The sequence below is a fragment of the Pezoporus wallicus genome, unplaced genomic scaffold (assembly GCF_028554395.1).
Source record: "Pezoporus wallicus isolate ANWC-B61680 ecotype Strahan unplaced genomic scaffold, APGP_CSIRO_Pwel_v1 contig_5261, whole genome shotgun sequence".
NCBI classification, from domain to species: Eukaryota; Metazoa; Chordata; class Aves; order Psittaciformes; family Psittacidae; genus Pezoporus; species Pezoporus wallicus.
Genome location: NW_026642423.1, coordinates 5,043,904 through 5,060,925, shown reverse-complemented (window position 1 = coordinate 5,060,925; position 17,022 = coordinate 5,043,904). Strand labels below are relative to the sequence as shown.

The window sequence follows — 17,022 nt, the reverse complement described above, 5'->3', positions numbered from 1 at the left end:
TCCTCCCTCCCAAACTCTCTTCCCTTTGGCAGCCCCACAAAGGGTTTAACATTTACTTGGAGCCAACACAGGCAGGACACAAGCCAACCCAAAGGCAACAGCTTGGCACGGGGTGGGAAACACAGCTTGCAGAATGTGCCCATCTCCTCTGTTTCTTCCCCTGGCCCCTGCTGCCATTCCAAGTCAGGTGGCTGCATCAGCACCTTCAGCAATCATCGCCAGCTTCTTCACCCAAGAGATCCTACACCTCCCAAACCAGCCTGATACCACAGGGGTCCTCACTGTTGCTCACCCCTGGACAGACATGAGGTGTGCAGGAGCCTGGGGAAGGGCTGTGGCTGGAGAAATGGGGGGCTTGGGGCTTACTTGCTGGAGGCTGAGCTGCAGTTAGTCCTGATAATGCTGTAAAAATGGAGAGAGCTCCAGTCCTGAAAGTGGGAGACTGCTCCAGCAGACTTGCTGAAGCCACTGGAGGCTACTTCTCCCCTTGCTGGCCAATTCCTAGGTCTGTAAAACACAAGGGTGAGCTCAAGCTGGAAGGGAAGGGGTGCAAGATGTAAAGCAACTGCATCCCACAGCAGAAGCACCTGGAACCTCAGTTCTTCCAGTCACCATGATCCATATTTTATGTTCTCTCCCCCCACAAAAAGGTATCTATGACCTCAGCATGCAAAACCTGCTCACACCACTACTATATCCCATTTCCTGAGTTGTCTGCCCTTTCAAAACTCAACCAGTGCTATCAACTACACTTAACAGGGCTCTTGGAGCACCTCAAGTGGTTTCACTCCTGGTTTGCTGGCACCTTTTTATCCGGGTCTGTCACCTTTCACAGAGAAAGAGAGATCCTGGATGTGCTTATGGTATTTGTCTGTAACTGTAGCAGTTAATGAGAATTCATCCCCAGCCCAAGTGAGTGACTAGAAGCTGCTGCCATCTGAGAGCCCTGTGGTGGCCTACATGAAATAATGAATGGAATTACTCCAGCTAATGGCAACTATTTAGAAAGCAAACAAAACACATGGGTTTTGGCTGGGCTTGGACCGAAGGGGCTCCCACTGATCTTAGATATTTTAAAATGTCTCTGAAAGAAAGGGAAGCTGGCATGTATTTGAAATGCCCACAGTCTAGTTCAATCTACAGAATACAAGCAGAAAGATGCAGCACTCTTCAGTAATCTTTGAGATGTGAGATGCATTGTTGTGTCCTAAATCATATACAAGAGGACAAATGCATTGGCCTTAACTATCTCAACAAACTCATTAATTACCATTTAGTTTCTGAACACTGAAATGCATGAACAGCAGAGGGACTTTCTTTTAAAATGTAGACATTGTAAGGATTCTTAAAATAAACTCCCTGTGTTTCACTGTTTTGAATTATAAATGGATTTGAAGGACAATTCAGTGACTCAACCAGTGGGACTGTAGTTTGACCTACACAACAGATTACACCACAAGGGAAATGGCTTTCTGTGATTTCAGTCAGTAGGATGGAATTATTTCTGTTCCTTTCAGTACTTTACCAAATTTATTAACTGTTGAGGAACAGAGATGACTAAATGGTTCGGTTTCCCTTTGCTGATTTCCTAAGCATTTCACCACAGTTAGGGTTTGGAAATAGACAGTTTCCTTTAAACAGTCATTAGTACTACTGTACCTCAGACCATAAAACCATCCCTTATTGGAAATAAAAGCAAGATTGCTGAGCTAGTTGGCATGCACTGCTGTCTGCATGTTGTAGAACTGCACTCGGAAGTTCAAGCCTCCTTTCCAGGCACACACCTCAGTGCTTTGACTTTCAAAACCACTGAACACCTAACAGTCCTGCTGCACGATCTCAGCTCTTCTGGAATCAAAGCATTTAACGCTTTCTTTAGTGTCTATCTGTAAGTTTAGATGCCATCTTAAGTTATGCTTTAATTGACAACAAATTAAGTTTGTAAACACACAACCTGCAGTTCTGACATCCCAGTAAGTTTACAGATCTCTCTCTAACCCAAGTACCCTTCTCTTACATTAGAGGCTGCCAAGCAACCTGAGCAGTCCTGCACAGCTAATACACAGCCTGAGAAGCCCCTTGGTGAGTGCTCAGCATATGCCTGCCACACACCTTTGCCTTAGATGTCACACACACAGCTTGTGTCCGCAGTCCCAGCTGACCCACCTGTCCTTTACTGTCATAGCAGCATAACACCGTGGTGCTTAAAGATGACTCTGTGAGACTTTTGCACTGATGTGGTATATTTGAGACAAAACTACAGTAGAAACATTTCAAGACTGGGTAGAGTGGACTACAGATCACAGTTTCTTGTTCCCATGAACAGTGTCAATACAGATCTTAGTGCAGTGCCTAAAGCAGTTCATACATCACTACCGTTGTGAAACAGAAGAGGGCGCACTTCGTTTTATAAAAAACCCACAAACCAACAAATAAATTATACATTGAGAGCTACTGCCAAGCTTTACATATAAAAGGTAAAAACACAGTAGTTAGTGTGGTTTCAACAAAAAAAGTCTAGCTAAAAAAAGTCTTACATACTTTAAAAATAAGTTTGTCCAGTTGTGGGGGTGGGTGTTTATGAAGCAGAGTGCTCACACCAAACAGTAACAAGGAGTGAATTTTGTAGGAGAATCTCACAGCTCCCTGCTGCATAGGGTCTGACTTCAGCACAGAGGTAGCACCCACTCCTTGGGCACACACCACCACACAATGCTGAGCAATGGATCCTGGCTGCAGCAGCCTGTGGGTCTCCCTCCTGAGCACCCTGAATGAAATCACACCTGTGCTGCCTCCAGTTGGGCCTGGCAGCAGGGGCCAACACGTCCATGATGCTGACACTCAGCCAAACACATGGGGATCACATCGGCACCGCTGAAAGGCCACTAGCGTGCTTTGTTGGTTTTTTTTTGGGTACAAAAGTAATGATTGTCCAGCTGCATTTGAAAGCTGTGACACTACCATGTCTAAAAGCTATCTATACACACACTACAACCTTCTAGACTAACACTCTGTGTGCCCATAGAGCTTTAAATGCTATCTGGCTGTGCAACAGAGCTGCTAATACTTAATCTGGAGAAGTTCTGGGCTGTACCAGAATATGTTCACCATGTGAAAAATATATCCAATGCTGTTGGTGAAGGACACGCTGACCTTAACAGTACATCTTTGCTTCAAGAAATGAGAATGAGGAAGGTGCAGACAACACGTTAACAGGCAAGGGCTGAGAACAGTTTGTGAAGAGACTCAAATATAACTGTACTGTTTGCCTGAACTCCTCTAATGGTGCTGCAAATTTTCTTGTCAAAGTTGTGTCCAAAAAATTGTCCAACAAATAGCTTTTACACAGCTGCCTTTGACAAAGTGTACATGGAATTTAATCAAGCTAATTCATGAACCATGACAGATTACCAGGTAAGTAGTTGTTTTATGTCATTCAACTCATCTAATTTTAAGCCGTTACTGCTGAAGAAGATTCCCTTAATTCAAGTGCAAGACGGCCTGAACTCCCACACTTAAATACCTGTTCCACCAGCTCGTCAGACCATCACCACATAGCCAGCATGTGCAGATGCTCTGGTCTCTGCCTGTCGGACTGAGCAGGTCAGCCTGAAACGCCGTTCTAAGATCAACACCTCCCCAAGATTCAGCAGTTTGAGATAGAGACCAGGGTGTTTCTGTTATTATAAATGTTAAGAGTTCTATAAAACCTTTTACTCCAATCACTTACAGCGGGTGGCTGGAGTAAAATCACTTTAGATTCAATCACTTGTGTTTTTAATTTACATTTTAATCATAGAGTTAAAAAAAGCATCTGTCTGTGATGAGTACCGCATGGGCACACAGCAAAAGGGTGCAAGGCCAGTTAATGGGGACAGGCTGGGACATGTGTTAGTAAGTCAGTAGGGGATAACTTTGTTGGGAAAAAAAAAAAGCAAGCATCTTTTCAACCAGGAAACTGGCTTTTCCCAAATGCCTCCAACGGAACACACATTCATTGCCTCCTGTCAACTCTTCCAGCTCTGAAGAGGTTGGCAGTCCTGCCACCATCCAACACCAGATTCACACACAAGTTTTATTTAGAAACCTCTTTAAATACATTCCAAAAAATAGATGATTAGACCTTACGCCAATCAATCAGTAGCAGAGTATTGGTGAGAAAATCCCTTTTCCTCAGTAGCAGACAGGCATTCATTAACAGTTATTAGTATAAGTGTAGGAACTACCATACCTGTTTGTGTCTGACGAGTAACACCACTATGCTACCTGGTGGCCAGTCAGCACTCAACACTGTAGTTTTAAAGCAAAACAGTGATGCCAAAGTACAGTGTGTTCAGATCACCCAGCTGTGGTGCCTCAGGCTCACCAGGCTCCCTATGTAAACCATGATTAGGACTAGCTAAATAAGCTATACTGGGTTAAACAGAGTATTTCTTCCACCTATCAGATATCACTGGAAAGAACTGTGTTTGCAGCCCCAAATCTACTAGAAATGGCAAGTCCCCAGTTTAACAGCTGAAATTTTTGAATTTTTAAATAAAGTTTCAAGTACCAGTCCTCTGAAAATTTAGGAAAACCTTGACGCTTTGAAATTTCTATGTGTGTGCACACGTGTGTAAATACAAAGTCCCCTCCAATCAACATCATCTCACCCATGCTGAAACAGAAATGTTGGCTGCTTGGAACCATTTAGATTTTAGGGGGACACACTCACCACACGTTATTTACCTGTTCTCTGCTGTATGGGGCTGTTTAGGGGGAATCCAAGGATAGTGTTCAACATGCAGTGCTGCAAAGCTGTAAGCCTCTGCTATTCTACTTTTTGGGAGCGATTCAAGCTAATAAACAGTTCACAGAGCTCCTGAACCCAATGGGAAGAGTCAAATATCAAACATGCCTTAAAGAAAATGCTGCTGCATTCTGTCTATTTACAAAACCAACACATGTAGCTGGCGAATGCCAACTCAGCTGCTGAGCAAACAGATCAACAGTATGTGCCAAGTTTCCCCCCACAGTCCTGGCTTTGTGCAGGAATCATGCTGTCGCAGCCATAGCTTCCCTTTTCCTGCAGGAACTTTGCTGGCAATTGTGTTTTTAATCCGGACTAAGACATTTGATATTTGAATTGGGAACCTTCAACATTTTAATGTGCAATAAGGCTCAGACTTAAAATTATAAAAAGAATCCAGTACTCAACTGGAAGTAATGCCGACAGAGCTGAGTAATGGGTGCGTAAGAACTCCATCAAGAACAGGAGCTCTGCTCTGGCTGGTGGTTCAGGGAGCAGGCAGCCCACCCACACAGAGCTTTAGGTGCTGGCTGGAGAGGGGCTGAAGAGCCTACCCCCACAGTCTTGAATCCCAGTTCTTGAAGCAATAGCTGCAAATCATAGTTTGCAGAGAATCACTCTGGCATGGTGCTCCCACGAGCTCCCACAGTATCTGGGTTTCTCTATTAAGGCCTCAGGGGTTTTGAGGAGTGGCAGTGTGCCATGTAAATACCATGTGGCTTCTTCCTTAATACTCTCATTCAACCTTTTGCAAACAAGAGCACAAGAGCAGCAGTAAGAACGCCCCAGTCGGAAAGAAGCAGCCCAGTCAGGCACCAGCTGACCTGCACAGTCCACAGTGATTTGGTCCACATCTGTGTCTACGCTGAGACACATGCATGTAATCAGTGTGCAGAGGTGAAGCTGTGCATACAGGTTCCAGAACCAACTGTCACATTTAAAATTGTTTTAAAAAAACACATGTATATAAATATTTATAAACAGCAGCACTGTGCAGAAAACATCCTTTAACCCCAGGGCTATGTACAAACCTCCTCCTAAGAAAGATCCCAGTTGTTCCGCCTATGTTCTCCCCTGTTAGCAGATGTGGAGTTTTACCATTGGGCTTCTGTGTTTCTCCTCTGATTCTGCACTGACCTTTTCACAGGCTGTACCCATAGAGCTCACATGCTTACCTCTCCTTAGCCACGTGGAGATACTGCTACCCAGGATTAAAATGATCTCTTCAAACTGTACGCGTTTTATCCTGTACTTGACTTGAGCACCAAGAGGCCTTCACCAGCAAGTGCTTCTACCTTTGTTCTGCAATGGAGTAAACTGCTTACAGGAGCTTTTTATCTTTTTTTTTTCCTGTTTTCACCTTATTCCTTCTATTCTTTGTTCCACATACAACTACTAGATAACACTCGGAACAGGATTTGTGGTGGTGTTAAGAACTGATCTAGTTGTACCCACACACTGCTAACATCCCTGATAAAAGCATTCCCAAAGCACAGCATCTGGAAACAACATCCAGAAACAAGACAGAAACAAGAAAATAATTTTCCTTCCTAGTTCTAAGACAACAAAACTAACCAATAAGCAGATCCTGAAGTGCCTTCACTGCTTCAGCATTTAAAACAGACATACCTCTAGCCTAGAACATGTGTATTTGAGTCATACAGGAAATCAAATAATCAGTGTCAAAATGCGGGACCTCTGCTGTAGCCTGCTAATGCTAAAAGTTGTTTGGCAGGTTAATTTTCCTTTTCCTGGTTGCAAATTGCAGCTCAAATCCAGTCAGCACAGTTGATCATGGATGGACTAGATTTTCATTCTTTCCAGGTACTGTAAAAAGAGGTGCAAAGATTATTAAGGGGTTTAAGGCCAAAAGGAGAGTATGTGTTGGTAAAACAAAGGAAAAACAGTGTATAATCACACAGAAGAAAATGTCCTTGGCTGTATGAAGCAGTCATCAGTACTGCGAGAATACTGTGTACATAGCACGGCCACGAGGTGGCCCTACAAATTCTCCTAATCTTTCCACTGTCAATCTAGAGAGATAGGAATATGTGCTCACACTTCTACACTGTGGTCGCACACTACAACACTAACTTCACAGTGAATGCTTCCCATTAACACCTGAGAGGCAGCACAGGGTACGTAAGACTAAACCTAGTGTGAATGGAACACAACCAGATTCTGTTCCTCGTGTTCAGAATTAGTTCCAGTGTGGTACTTCACTTCTCCCCGAGGAGAAGATCAAACGTGCATTGGTTTTACATTCTGATTTTGACAGTAATTCCAGTTAGATTGCAATAAGTGTAGAAGTCTCTTCCTGGATCCCAGCAAACCAGCAGGCTGTTTGACTCCTGTTCAGCAAGAACCCAAAGCAAGCCTTCTTGAAGGATACCTTGGAGGTGTGTTAGAAGATTTGACTTTCTGTGAAGTGGGAAGGTGCAGAAACTCCTTCTAGAGTTCTGTGGTAAGTAAACACTTCGTTCTTATTGTAGTATCCTCAGAAACAGGGCTAAAAGGCGGAAAAAAAATAAAAGAGGTCCAGTAAATACACTCCTCTCCCATGACTCTATTAAAGAGTATTGTTGCAAAACGCATTAATAGCTGTTCCCCTTGTAATTTAATGAGATCAATCCCCCTGCCACCCATCACCCCTGCCAATCCTGACAAGTATTGGAACACTGTAATGACATTTCTCTGAAAAATCACTTGTACCATCATTTTAGTCCAGTACTAAAACATGTTCGTGGATAAGGAAACAAACTGAAATGACAACTAAAAAGAACCGTTCAATTTTATAGCTCTTACAATGACACAGATGTACCTCAAATTCCAGCTAAATTTGTATGCTTTGTTCTTTTACTTACCTGAATTTCAGAAAGTTTCCTTACGCTCCAATGATATACAAAAATATACACACATCAGCTGCTCTATTTCTTTGTAAGATTTCAAATGCTACAATTTAGCAAGACAGAACTGTAGCTTGTAAGCACAGCAAAACAAGGTACTCTGTATAAATGACCACTATAATTGTTTAAATGGAAGTAGTAAGAGCACAAGCTTCCCTTCTACCCCATACAGACTCTGAAGTGTGTGCTGAGGACGCCTTACCTTGCAAGGACTTCGGATGTCTGCTGGGGTGGTGGCAATCCAGCTGATGACAACAGGGTCTCCATGCTGCCTTTCACTGACTTCATAGCTAAGGCAACATCATTTCCCAAAGGTCCATTGGGAATAAGTCCAGTCTGAATTGGGGAGAACGAAACAGAAAACTGAAATAAAAACGTGCCAGGACAAGACAAGCTAATCATAGACTGGTTTGTGTTGGATGGGACCTTAAGACTCCCTGCCATGGGCACGGATACCTTCCACTAAATCAGGTTGCTCTAAGCCCTGTCCAACCTGGCCTTGCACACTACCAGGGATGGGGCAGCCACAACTTCTGTGGGCAACCTCTGCCAGCGCCTCACCACCCTCCCAGTGAAGAACTTCTTCCTTGTATCTAATCTGAATCTCGCCTCTTTCAGTTTAAAGCCATTACCCCTTGTCCTGTCCCTACCTGTCCTCGAGAAAAGTTCCTCTCCATCTTCCTTGTTGGCCCCCTTTAGGCACTGGAAGGCTACTCTAAGGTCTCCCAGCAGCCTTCCCCAGGTTGAACAAACCCAGCTCTCTCAGCCTGTCTCCATAGCAGAATTGCTCCAGCCCTCTGATCATGTTTGTGGCCCTCCTCTGGTCTCATTCCAAGAGATTCACATCCTTCTTATGTTGGGACCCCAGAGCTGAGTACAGTACTACAAATGCGGTCTCTTAAGAGCAGAGCAGAGGGGGAGAAACGCCCTCCTTCAACCTGCTGGCCACGCTTCTTTTAATACAGCCCAGGATATGTCTGGCTTCTGGACTGCAAGTGCACATTGCTGTGTCATGTTGAGCTTCTCATCAACCAACATCCCAAAGTTTATATATTAACAGAATATATGTGTTGCTTGATTTACTCCAGCTGAATTTGCTTTATTTCTGGTCTAGTATGTTATTTTGTGGGCTTTCAAATTATTAAAAATTATTATATTTTACTATTTTACTTGTTAAGGATTGGTCAAATAACTCACTGGCACTATCCACATTGGTGTTATCACGGGCTGGGAGGACACCTACAAGAACCAAACAAATGCTCATTAGGAAAGGTTGGAAGTAGCTGAGAACATTCTAAAATACTGCCTCCCAAAGCAATCCTGTCCCCCACATCCATCTCGGGTAGTTGTCTACTGCTAATCTTTAAACCACGCTAGTGATGAGCTGCAGATGTGACTTTGTAACAGAAGGTAAATGGCACCCACAGAGCATACAGCTAACACCCACTCACTCACAGAAACTCACTGGGAGCAGTTTCAGCATAGTACTCCCTTCCAAAGGCAACTGAACCCATTATCTTTTCCTGCTTTGTGAAAAACATTTACCAAGAGCACATTTCTGTGAACAGTTCAGATGTCCTACTCCTTCCTTGTTTTTTGGTGCACACAGTAACTTTTTTTTTGCCAGCACAGATTATAAGATATTTCTTTACCTATATAAAAGAGTTGTTTTGTATTAACATTTATTTTTCAAGTATTTATTTTATATATATATATACACACACATATATATGTCTCTGTGTGTGTATGCACATTTACATATAATTTCTCAAGCGTTATATATACCCAGAAGCCTAAGAAGCAGGCTGGCAGTCACAGCTATACTAAATACTACAGGCTCTTGTGGCACAAATACAAATTAATTCTTCAGGTTCCTTCATTCCCATTACAAAGCTGCAGTGTTCACAACCCTACGCCAGCCACTCTTCAAGTAGGGCAGCATATACGCAGTGATCCAGGTCAATTACCACTTCACTCTACTGCAGCAGATCCAAGCCTGGTTGACAGATACTAGAGCCAGAGGAGAGTTCATGAGTAAAACCCACTGTACATTTGAAGGAATAAGTCTGATTTTGAAATACATTTACCCGAGGTGTGGCTTCTGTAAAGTCAATTAGATTCTCTGTCAGTGATGTTAAGGAAACGTCATGGTCATCTGGAGTGCTCTATGGAATAAATCAGTTTTGAATTGAATTCCCATTAGTAATCAGACAGGTCTGCTGAATACTCCAGTGGCTTCCCAAATTATGTTAAGGAACTTAATGTTATGCTCTTGATGAATGCCATGGCTTATCAGGTTTGTTCTCTCAAATTTTTATGTATAATCTTTTTCAACAGACTTTTTATTTTACTTATTCTCATCAACATATTGGAAACAATGTCAAGCATCAAATCACTGGGGTATAAAGGGCTCCCCACAAGTGTGAGGAAAACAATTGGTTTAGAAAAAGAAGTTTCAGGCAAAAAACCTGAAAGGACACTCAGAAATGGCCTTTGGAGAGATGTATACAGTGACCCTGCCTGCTCCAGAAAGCACTCTGGTATTCACCAAGACTGGTATTCATTGAGTTATGAGAGGCATGCAGCAAGGTCTGCTGTGCTTGCCTGGAGGCGGCAGCAGCTCAGAATGTGACATACAGAAACCTTCCAGGCTGACAGGTGGCGATACCTTTGAAACAGCAGCCTCCTCAGGTGGAGCCAGATTAGCTGGAGTCAGCAGGTCCTCATGGTTAGAGGCAGCATTGTTCTCATTCAGTGCATTACTGAAAGGAGAAAACATTCTTATCAGCACACTACCTGGATAGCAAGAAACACTGCTGCTCCTCCCTGATAGCTCAACCCAAAAACTGGACACCAATTCTATGTGTGGCATACTTGTAAGCATGCTGAAGAAAATGCCTTCCAACTATTTCTGCAGATTACTGCTCTCTTTCATGGTTTCAGCTACAGTTGTGTATAGACCCAACAGTTATCAGCATCTTCTATCTCAAAGGAGCTTCTTCAGCCCTTGTTCCTAATTCGCCTGAAGCCTTCCCAGCCATGCTCTTATCTTCTTCTTTAGAGCCAGAGCAGCAGTATGTCAGGTATTTCAGTCCTTTCAGAAGATGAGAGAGATTCACTCAATGCTTGCTAAGATATTCACCCCAAGGCCTGCCTTGTATTGATCAACTGGTGCAACAGTACTTGAAGATGCATTTGTCAACCTGCTTAGTCAGATGTAGCCTAGAAGCTCAGCAACTGTTCCTCATATTTTCAGACCTGCTCATGCTAATCTCCACATGGTTCCTTTATCCCAGAAACACATTTCTCCTGAATCACTTACAGAACAAAGATGTTTGAGGCAGGGATTGCTTTCAGCAGCTCTCCTGGGTCCAGAAATACTGGACTGGTTGTTGGGGGACTACTCTGTGTTTTGCCTGATGGGATAATGTTCCTGGCACAAAACAACAACAACAAAAAACAAAAAACAAAAAAACAAAACAAGTACAGCCTTCCATGGGAGGCTCTTCATGAATCACTAGTTACAGCATACTTTTGAGATGGCTAGATGTACATTTTGTTCACTACCCCCATGTGCTCTTTGAGGTGTGACACATGCTTATCTTCGTAAGTGGTCAAGAAATTACATGTTGTAACTAACTTTTTTCAGTGCATGAAACACCAACTGGAACTAGCAATCATTTGAGTTTCTGTAATTCCCAGGAAATCAACTGTTAGTTTTGCACACAATTAAAATACGGGCAAATAAAGAGTATCTGGATTACCTTGTATATAATAAAACTTTGCTGGTTTTCATTTTAAAACCACTTCACACTCACCAGGTAAAGCTACACTACGCAAGGTAAAATGCAATGATCACTGAATCACCAGAAGTCCACAGTGAACTGCAGGTTCTCAGTGCTGTATTTGGGTAACTAAATCACATGTTTCTTCCAAATCTATTCAGTACCTGGCAGCAGCATCCTGAACATTGGAATTCTTGACACCTGTCAGGCTGTCTTCTCTTATGACCTGAGAAGAAAAAAAATGAACAAAGACATTTCTGATACCTGTTTCCATCTTGTGTTGGTTCAGAGAATCACAGAAGAGCAGAGTGCCTTCCTGCCAGCATGAAACTATGTTCTTTTACTGCTCAGGGACTTAAAGCATCAATTCAGTGTAGAAATGAAAATAACTCGCCAACATAGCCAAATAAAATACCACTAATTGCTACAGAATCTACTTGGACATGCTAGAAGCAAAGTGCTAGTCACAGAATCACAGAACACGTTCTTGGTTAGAAGGCAACATTTGGAGTTATCTGGTTCAAGAACCACTCAAACCAGGGCTTGTTCAGGGCTTTGTCCAGTTAACAAGGATGGAGTTATCATCAAGGATGGAGGTTCCTCCTTGGGCAAACGCTGTTCCAAAACTGGACCACTATTATTGTGAAGAAAGCCTGAAAGGCTCTCTTTACTCTGCCTTGGACTTTGGCTCCTGGAATATCCTTATCTGCAAGGCACCTTCACCACCACCAGGCAATTGAAGAGAAATAAAGTATTTGAAAGCATCACAGTCCTTATCAGATGAGTATTTACCTTGTGCCCTGCTTCTGCCTGGGCCTTCAGGATATTACTTTTGATATCTGCTGGAAGCCACGTTGCTGCTACGACTGGGCTCTCAATTGCATTGTTAAGACATTTATCTGTCAACTTCACCACTTCATCCTAGACAGGAAAAAAAATCTTTATTAGAAGCAGTTCCCACATGGAAAACTCTAGGCTGAAATTTATTAACATCTCTAAATAACAACAGTGCTCTGAGGAAGGGGAAAGTTACCAGATTTATACCAAAATGAAAAAGCATTTCCCCCTTTATTTTGGAACTCAGTTGCAAAGTCACAGCAAAACATAAAGTAAAAAAAAAAAGTACAATGCTTAAAAGTGAAGATGTAAAGTGCTGTGCTAAAAATACAGTGTGTGAGAACTGGAGTCTATATTTGCAGCCTAGTTTACCTGTAAATCAATACAGCAACCATCATATTTTATCATACCAGTAAAGCCTGACTATAAATTGATAATTTACCCTGAAATGCAAGTTGGAAGGTTTTTAACTTAAAATCCACTTAGAACAACAGTTTAGTGTGCTATTAACTACCTCTTCCATCACTGATGATATCAGAACAAACTAGCAGGCAGATATAAAATGAAGACAATTAAAAATGAGATACCTTTCACTACAGTGTATTTCATTATGTGAACTGCATTACTTAATTACAAAACGTTAATTAAGCATTCAATCTACTAATTGCTATTTGATTAGCAACAGAAGTTAATCAGCTGAGTGAAAACTAAATCTTGTGACCTTTCTTCTCAGGATACGGTTCAGCAGGGGGAGACAGAGTCCTACTTTCCTCAGCATATGCCCTGAAGCCGGCTCTTTCCTGGGGGCCAGTGCTGCATCCCTGCAACACCCCCCCGGGCAGGCACCCCCTGCTGCATTCCCACATGCACCAACTGCAGCGTGTCCAGAAGGAATGAAGCCCATTGCACAGAGTGAGCACGGGAGAGGAGTTAGAGAGGTGAATACCTGTCCTACACACAGCTCTCCATCCCCCTTTAGTTTTTTTTCATTCAGTGGAGTGAGAACTTCTAAGTATTTAGCCTTTAGAGAGGTGAAAAAGTTTCCTTATCTCCTCCTTTTCTCATCTCTCAGGGTACCCAAACAGGAGCTTACGAGACTCTAGAGGAGAACCCTTTTAAAATTCTGACTCCAGTCAGCAATGAACTCTGCAAAATACTCAAGACCACTGTCAACATAAGGGCTGACATGATCAACACAAGTATGAGCAACACCCAGTGTTGCTAGTGACTATTGCTAGCAGATATTAAGAGACAGACATTCCCATAATTCATGAAGACAAACAAAATAATTAATGTTTAAGTGTTCTTATTTTAGAGAAGCTGCTGAAATTGCCAAAAGTCTGGAAGAATTAAAACTGAATTATTATTACCTGTACAGTCGCAGTACCCAAGCGTGATAACCCTTAAATTCTTACACTGGACCCCACTGAAGCAGATGGTTTATACAAATCCCTGACAGAGTTTCTAAGGCGCTATTCCAGTACCACTGATACAGTAAACTTGATATTTTAAATGAACACCTGAACAAACAGTTTAATTAAGTTGCTTTTAGTTTATTAATGATTAGATTCCCAACTTTTGGAAAAGTTTAGTACTATTAAGAAATATTTTAATCAAGTGTAAGTTCTATTCAATATTTTCATCAATATTAAAGAAACATTTTTATCAATCCTTTCTATTTTGTGACTGAAAAAAGCACTGGTGTTTTACTGTATTATGTTTTTTTTTTTTAATGGAAAGAGTATATAGCTAGAGGGGAAAGCATCTGGCACCTGACAACACCTCAAGATATCTCATTTACAAGACAGTTCTGTTGTTCACATAAACCAATAAACCTGCTGGGGTTCATCAATATTCTAGCTCATTACAAATTGTTACTGTTTCCATGTACCAAACAAGCTATATTTGTACTCAATTCTTCAGTTAAAATACATAACTACGCAGCAATGTAAAAAGAGAAGGAAAAAGAAAGACTAAAGACAGCAACAGGGGTGTGCGATCCCAATCCTTTGTGCTTCTGAGCAGCATTTCTGGTGCCACTGAAAAATCACTTTGTGCACAGAGATGGGAGTCTAATACAGACTAATTTTGGAACAATTTCCACATGTTTACAGATCACAACAAATTCAGAAAAAGAAAACCCTCACGCCCTCGCATTCCTGACTCCAGAGCAGACTTCAAACATGGTGAAACAGGGTGAACTTTTTACTGTTCCTTTCACTTCAGCAGCTGATGAAAGCTGAGTGTGTATTTAAGAGCTATTTGCAGATCTCTTTTGGCAGATCTGGTCACTGTGCTAGAGAAAGCTGGGAAAGGACAAAGTCACATTCTTCCATCCCAACAGAATTTGGCAGGGAGTAGTGGTGAAGAATGAAACCATTCATTCCCCCCTTCCCAGTTTTCATTCTACAAAGATTTCTCTTTTTTCCTAAAAAAGATGGATAGCTAGATAAATATTTCCCTACCAAAGAAATCAATCCAGTTTGATTGATTACAAGTACTGAATTAATAGAGATGACTGTCATGCCATCTTTGACCCCTGACAGAAAACAGGTTTTAGTTATTTTTAGTTAACAAAGGTAAAACAAGCAGTTTGTTGGCATTTGACAGTGCCACTTACAAAATTCAGGATACAGCTCTGCCCTCATAACTGAAAGCTAATGCTTTACCATGATGCATTTTACCAAACCTTTTATGTACTGTAACTGTCTCTACATAGCAGGTACCTTATGCACTGGTAAAACTTAAGGGAGACAAGATATATTGAAATCTGTAATCACACACTTTCAGAGAGAACGCTTTAAGACCCTGTTCATTTGAAGCAGCAGCAAGCTCCAGGATCGAAGCTCGTTGCAAGGTTTTAGTGGATATATTACAGTCCTAGTCAGTTCAGTCAGAATATGCCATAAACATCTCTTCTACAAAGAGATTAAGAACAGAAGTGCAGGAGGAAAGCCAATAGGTATGTTTTGTAACAAACATTACAGGTGGAAATATGTATTTTTTCTAAAGCAGCCTTCAAAAGCAGGAAAAAAGTGGTTTCAACAGTTATTCTTAGGTCACTCTTTTCAGGACTCCTTTCCAAACCATTAATTTTCATCTCTAATCACAACCAGGTGTGCTCATTTGGTATTACTGCAACCTACATGTCTTTGCAATTTGAAACATACAGAATTTAGAGTATACAGGGACAGTCTCTAATCTTTGTGTACCTTTTTAAACAAACACTCTCAAGAGACCTCTTGGTATGCTACATCATAGGCTGAAAAGCTTTATTCAGTCTTTTCTACCCAAGGAAAACCACTGATTATCTACTCTTATATTTTTACAACATGATCTGAACTTCCTTCTTGAAAGCTGAAGTTTTGTTTACCCAAAAGAAGAATCACATTGGAATACCACTGATCCATCACGTATTTCTCAGTTATGCAAAAGTTCCTGCTCTCTAATCAGGTTACTATCGCCCCAGTATCTGTAACCTCTAACACCCAAAGTTACTTGGCACCTCATATGACAGCAGCTGGATAACTGTAACTGTACTGTATTGGCATCTGTTTATTAGATTAGATCCTTACAGGAATCTTATCTTGCTTACTATATATCAGCCACGATTTAAAAAACACTAACACACACTGCTCCACTCTCTCCATGTAACCAATTAAATGCTTTTTCCCTTCTCTGTCTGAACTAAATGGAGCTCAACAGGCAAAAATATTCTGAAATAAACTGTTCATTTGCTTTAGTTTATATGGAGGCAGTGTTTTGGCATAACAGGACCTACAGGCTACTGACTAATCTTAAGAGACTTGTTAATCTTTGTAATACACTCACCTAGCAGAGAGGTGCACAAGGCATCCCTGACCAGTCTTTAAAGGGGACACGAGCCAAACTGCCTGCAGCACCAAGCACACAATGCAGCAGCCTTCTCTTACACAAAAGGGGAGGACAAACATTCAGGAATGGGCTTAGCCCAAACACATACTGCTAAACACTTCTTGTGGTACCTGGTTCATTTTACTATTGAAGCAGCAAGAAAAATCATAGCTGTTTCACCAAAGTTTGATAAATCCTTGGGCCTCCCTACACGGTAGGATAGTACACCCAGAGGTAACACTGCCAGGTGTTTTACTCTCTTCGCTTGTTCAAAGTGCAGTGAAGCACCTAAAGCTTTAACACCAGGGTAACAGAGTAAGGGAAATCTAAATTACATTTTTTTTAAAGCTCATTAAAAACCCCAACATCCTGCATAGGTGCAGTAGTCTGACAACCAGTGAATCTATGAAAGTTCACTGCTGTTGTAAGGGAGGATCAAAGGAGAAAAGAGCCCTCATCCTGTTCAGGGCACTGAAGCTAGTACTTTAGCTCAGTTGCCTGTGGAAATGCAGCCTGACTTGCTCCAAAGCATTTATGAGAGCACTCAATCAAATCACATCACTCCTCTCTAAGTAAACATAAAAAGCACTAGCACCTACTTCAGAAAGCAGGTAAAAACTGGTTACTTAACAGGAGGGACCGATCACCAAGCTTGACTTAAAACAAATCTTCAGAACAATTGCTGGGAGGGTTACCAAACGGTAACTGAAAAAAAGTTAATGGGAAAAAAGAAACAGGAAAGCAGCAAACCTCCCCCAGAAAGAGGGTGAACTATACAACATAATGGAGTTACGTAACGTACAGATAAAGATACCTGAGGAACATTTCAAGC

General features: G+C 41.8%; 1 protein-coding gene across 4 annotated transcripts in view; it reads right to left on the bottom strand.

The window, feature by feature from the left end:
• Positions 1-6,391: 6,391 nt before the first annotated feature.
• The window catches only part of EPB41L5 (erythrocyte membrane protein band 4.1 like 5), a 55,816-nt gene continuing 45,185 nt past the window's right edge, over positions 6,392-17,022 (bottom strand). For 2 of the 4 annotated variants that reach the window (XM_057430353.1, XM_057430354.1), the window contains exons 19-26: positions 12,273-12,401; positions 11,645-11,706; positions 11,018-11,128; positions 10,364-10,457; positions 9,783-9,860; positions 8,893-8,934; positions 7,898-8,031; positions 6,392-7,298 (exon numbers count right to left, since the gene is read on the bottom strand). In XM_057430353.1, the coding sequence (XP_057286336.1) occupies positions 7,241-7,298; positions 7,898-8,031; positions 8,893-8,934; positions 9,783-9,860; positions 10,364-10,457; positions 11,018-11,128; positions 11,645-11,706; positions 12,273-12,401 (708 nt within the window). In that variant the 3' untranslated portion in view covers positions 6,392-7,240. The remainder of the gene's footprint in view (positions 7,299-7,897; positions 8,032-8,892; positions 8,935-9,782; positions 9,861-10,363; positions 10,458-11,017; positions 11,129-11,644; positions 11,707-12,272; positions 12,402-17,022) is intronic. The other 2 variants (XR_008975050.1, XM_057430355.1) reach the window with 2 other exon arrangements.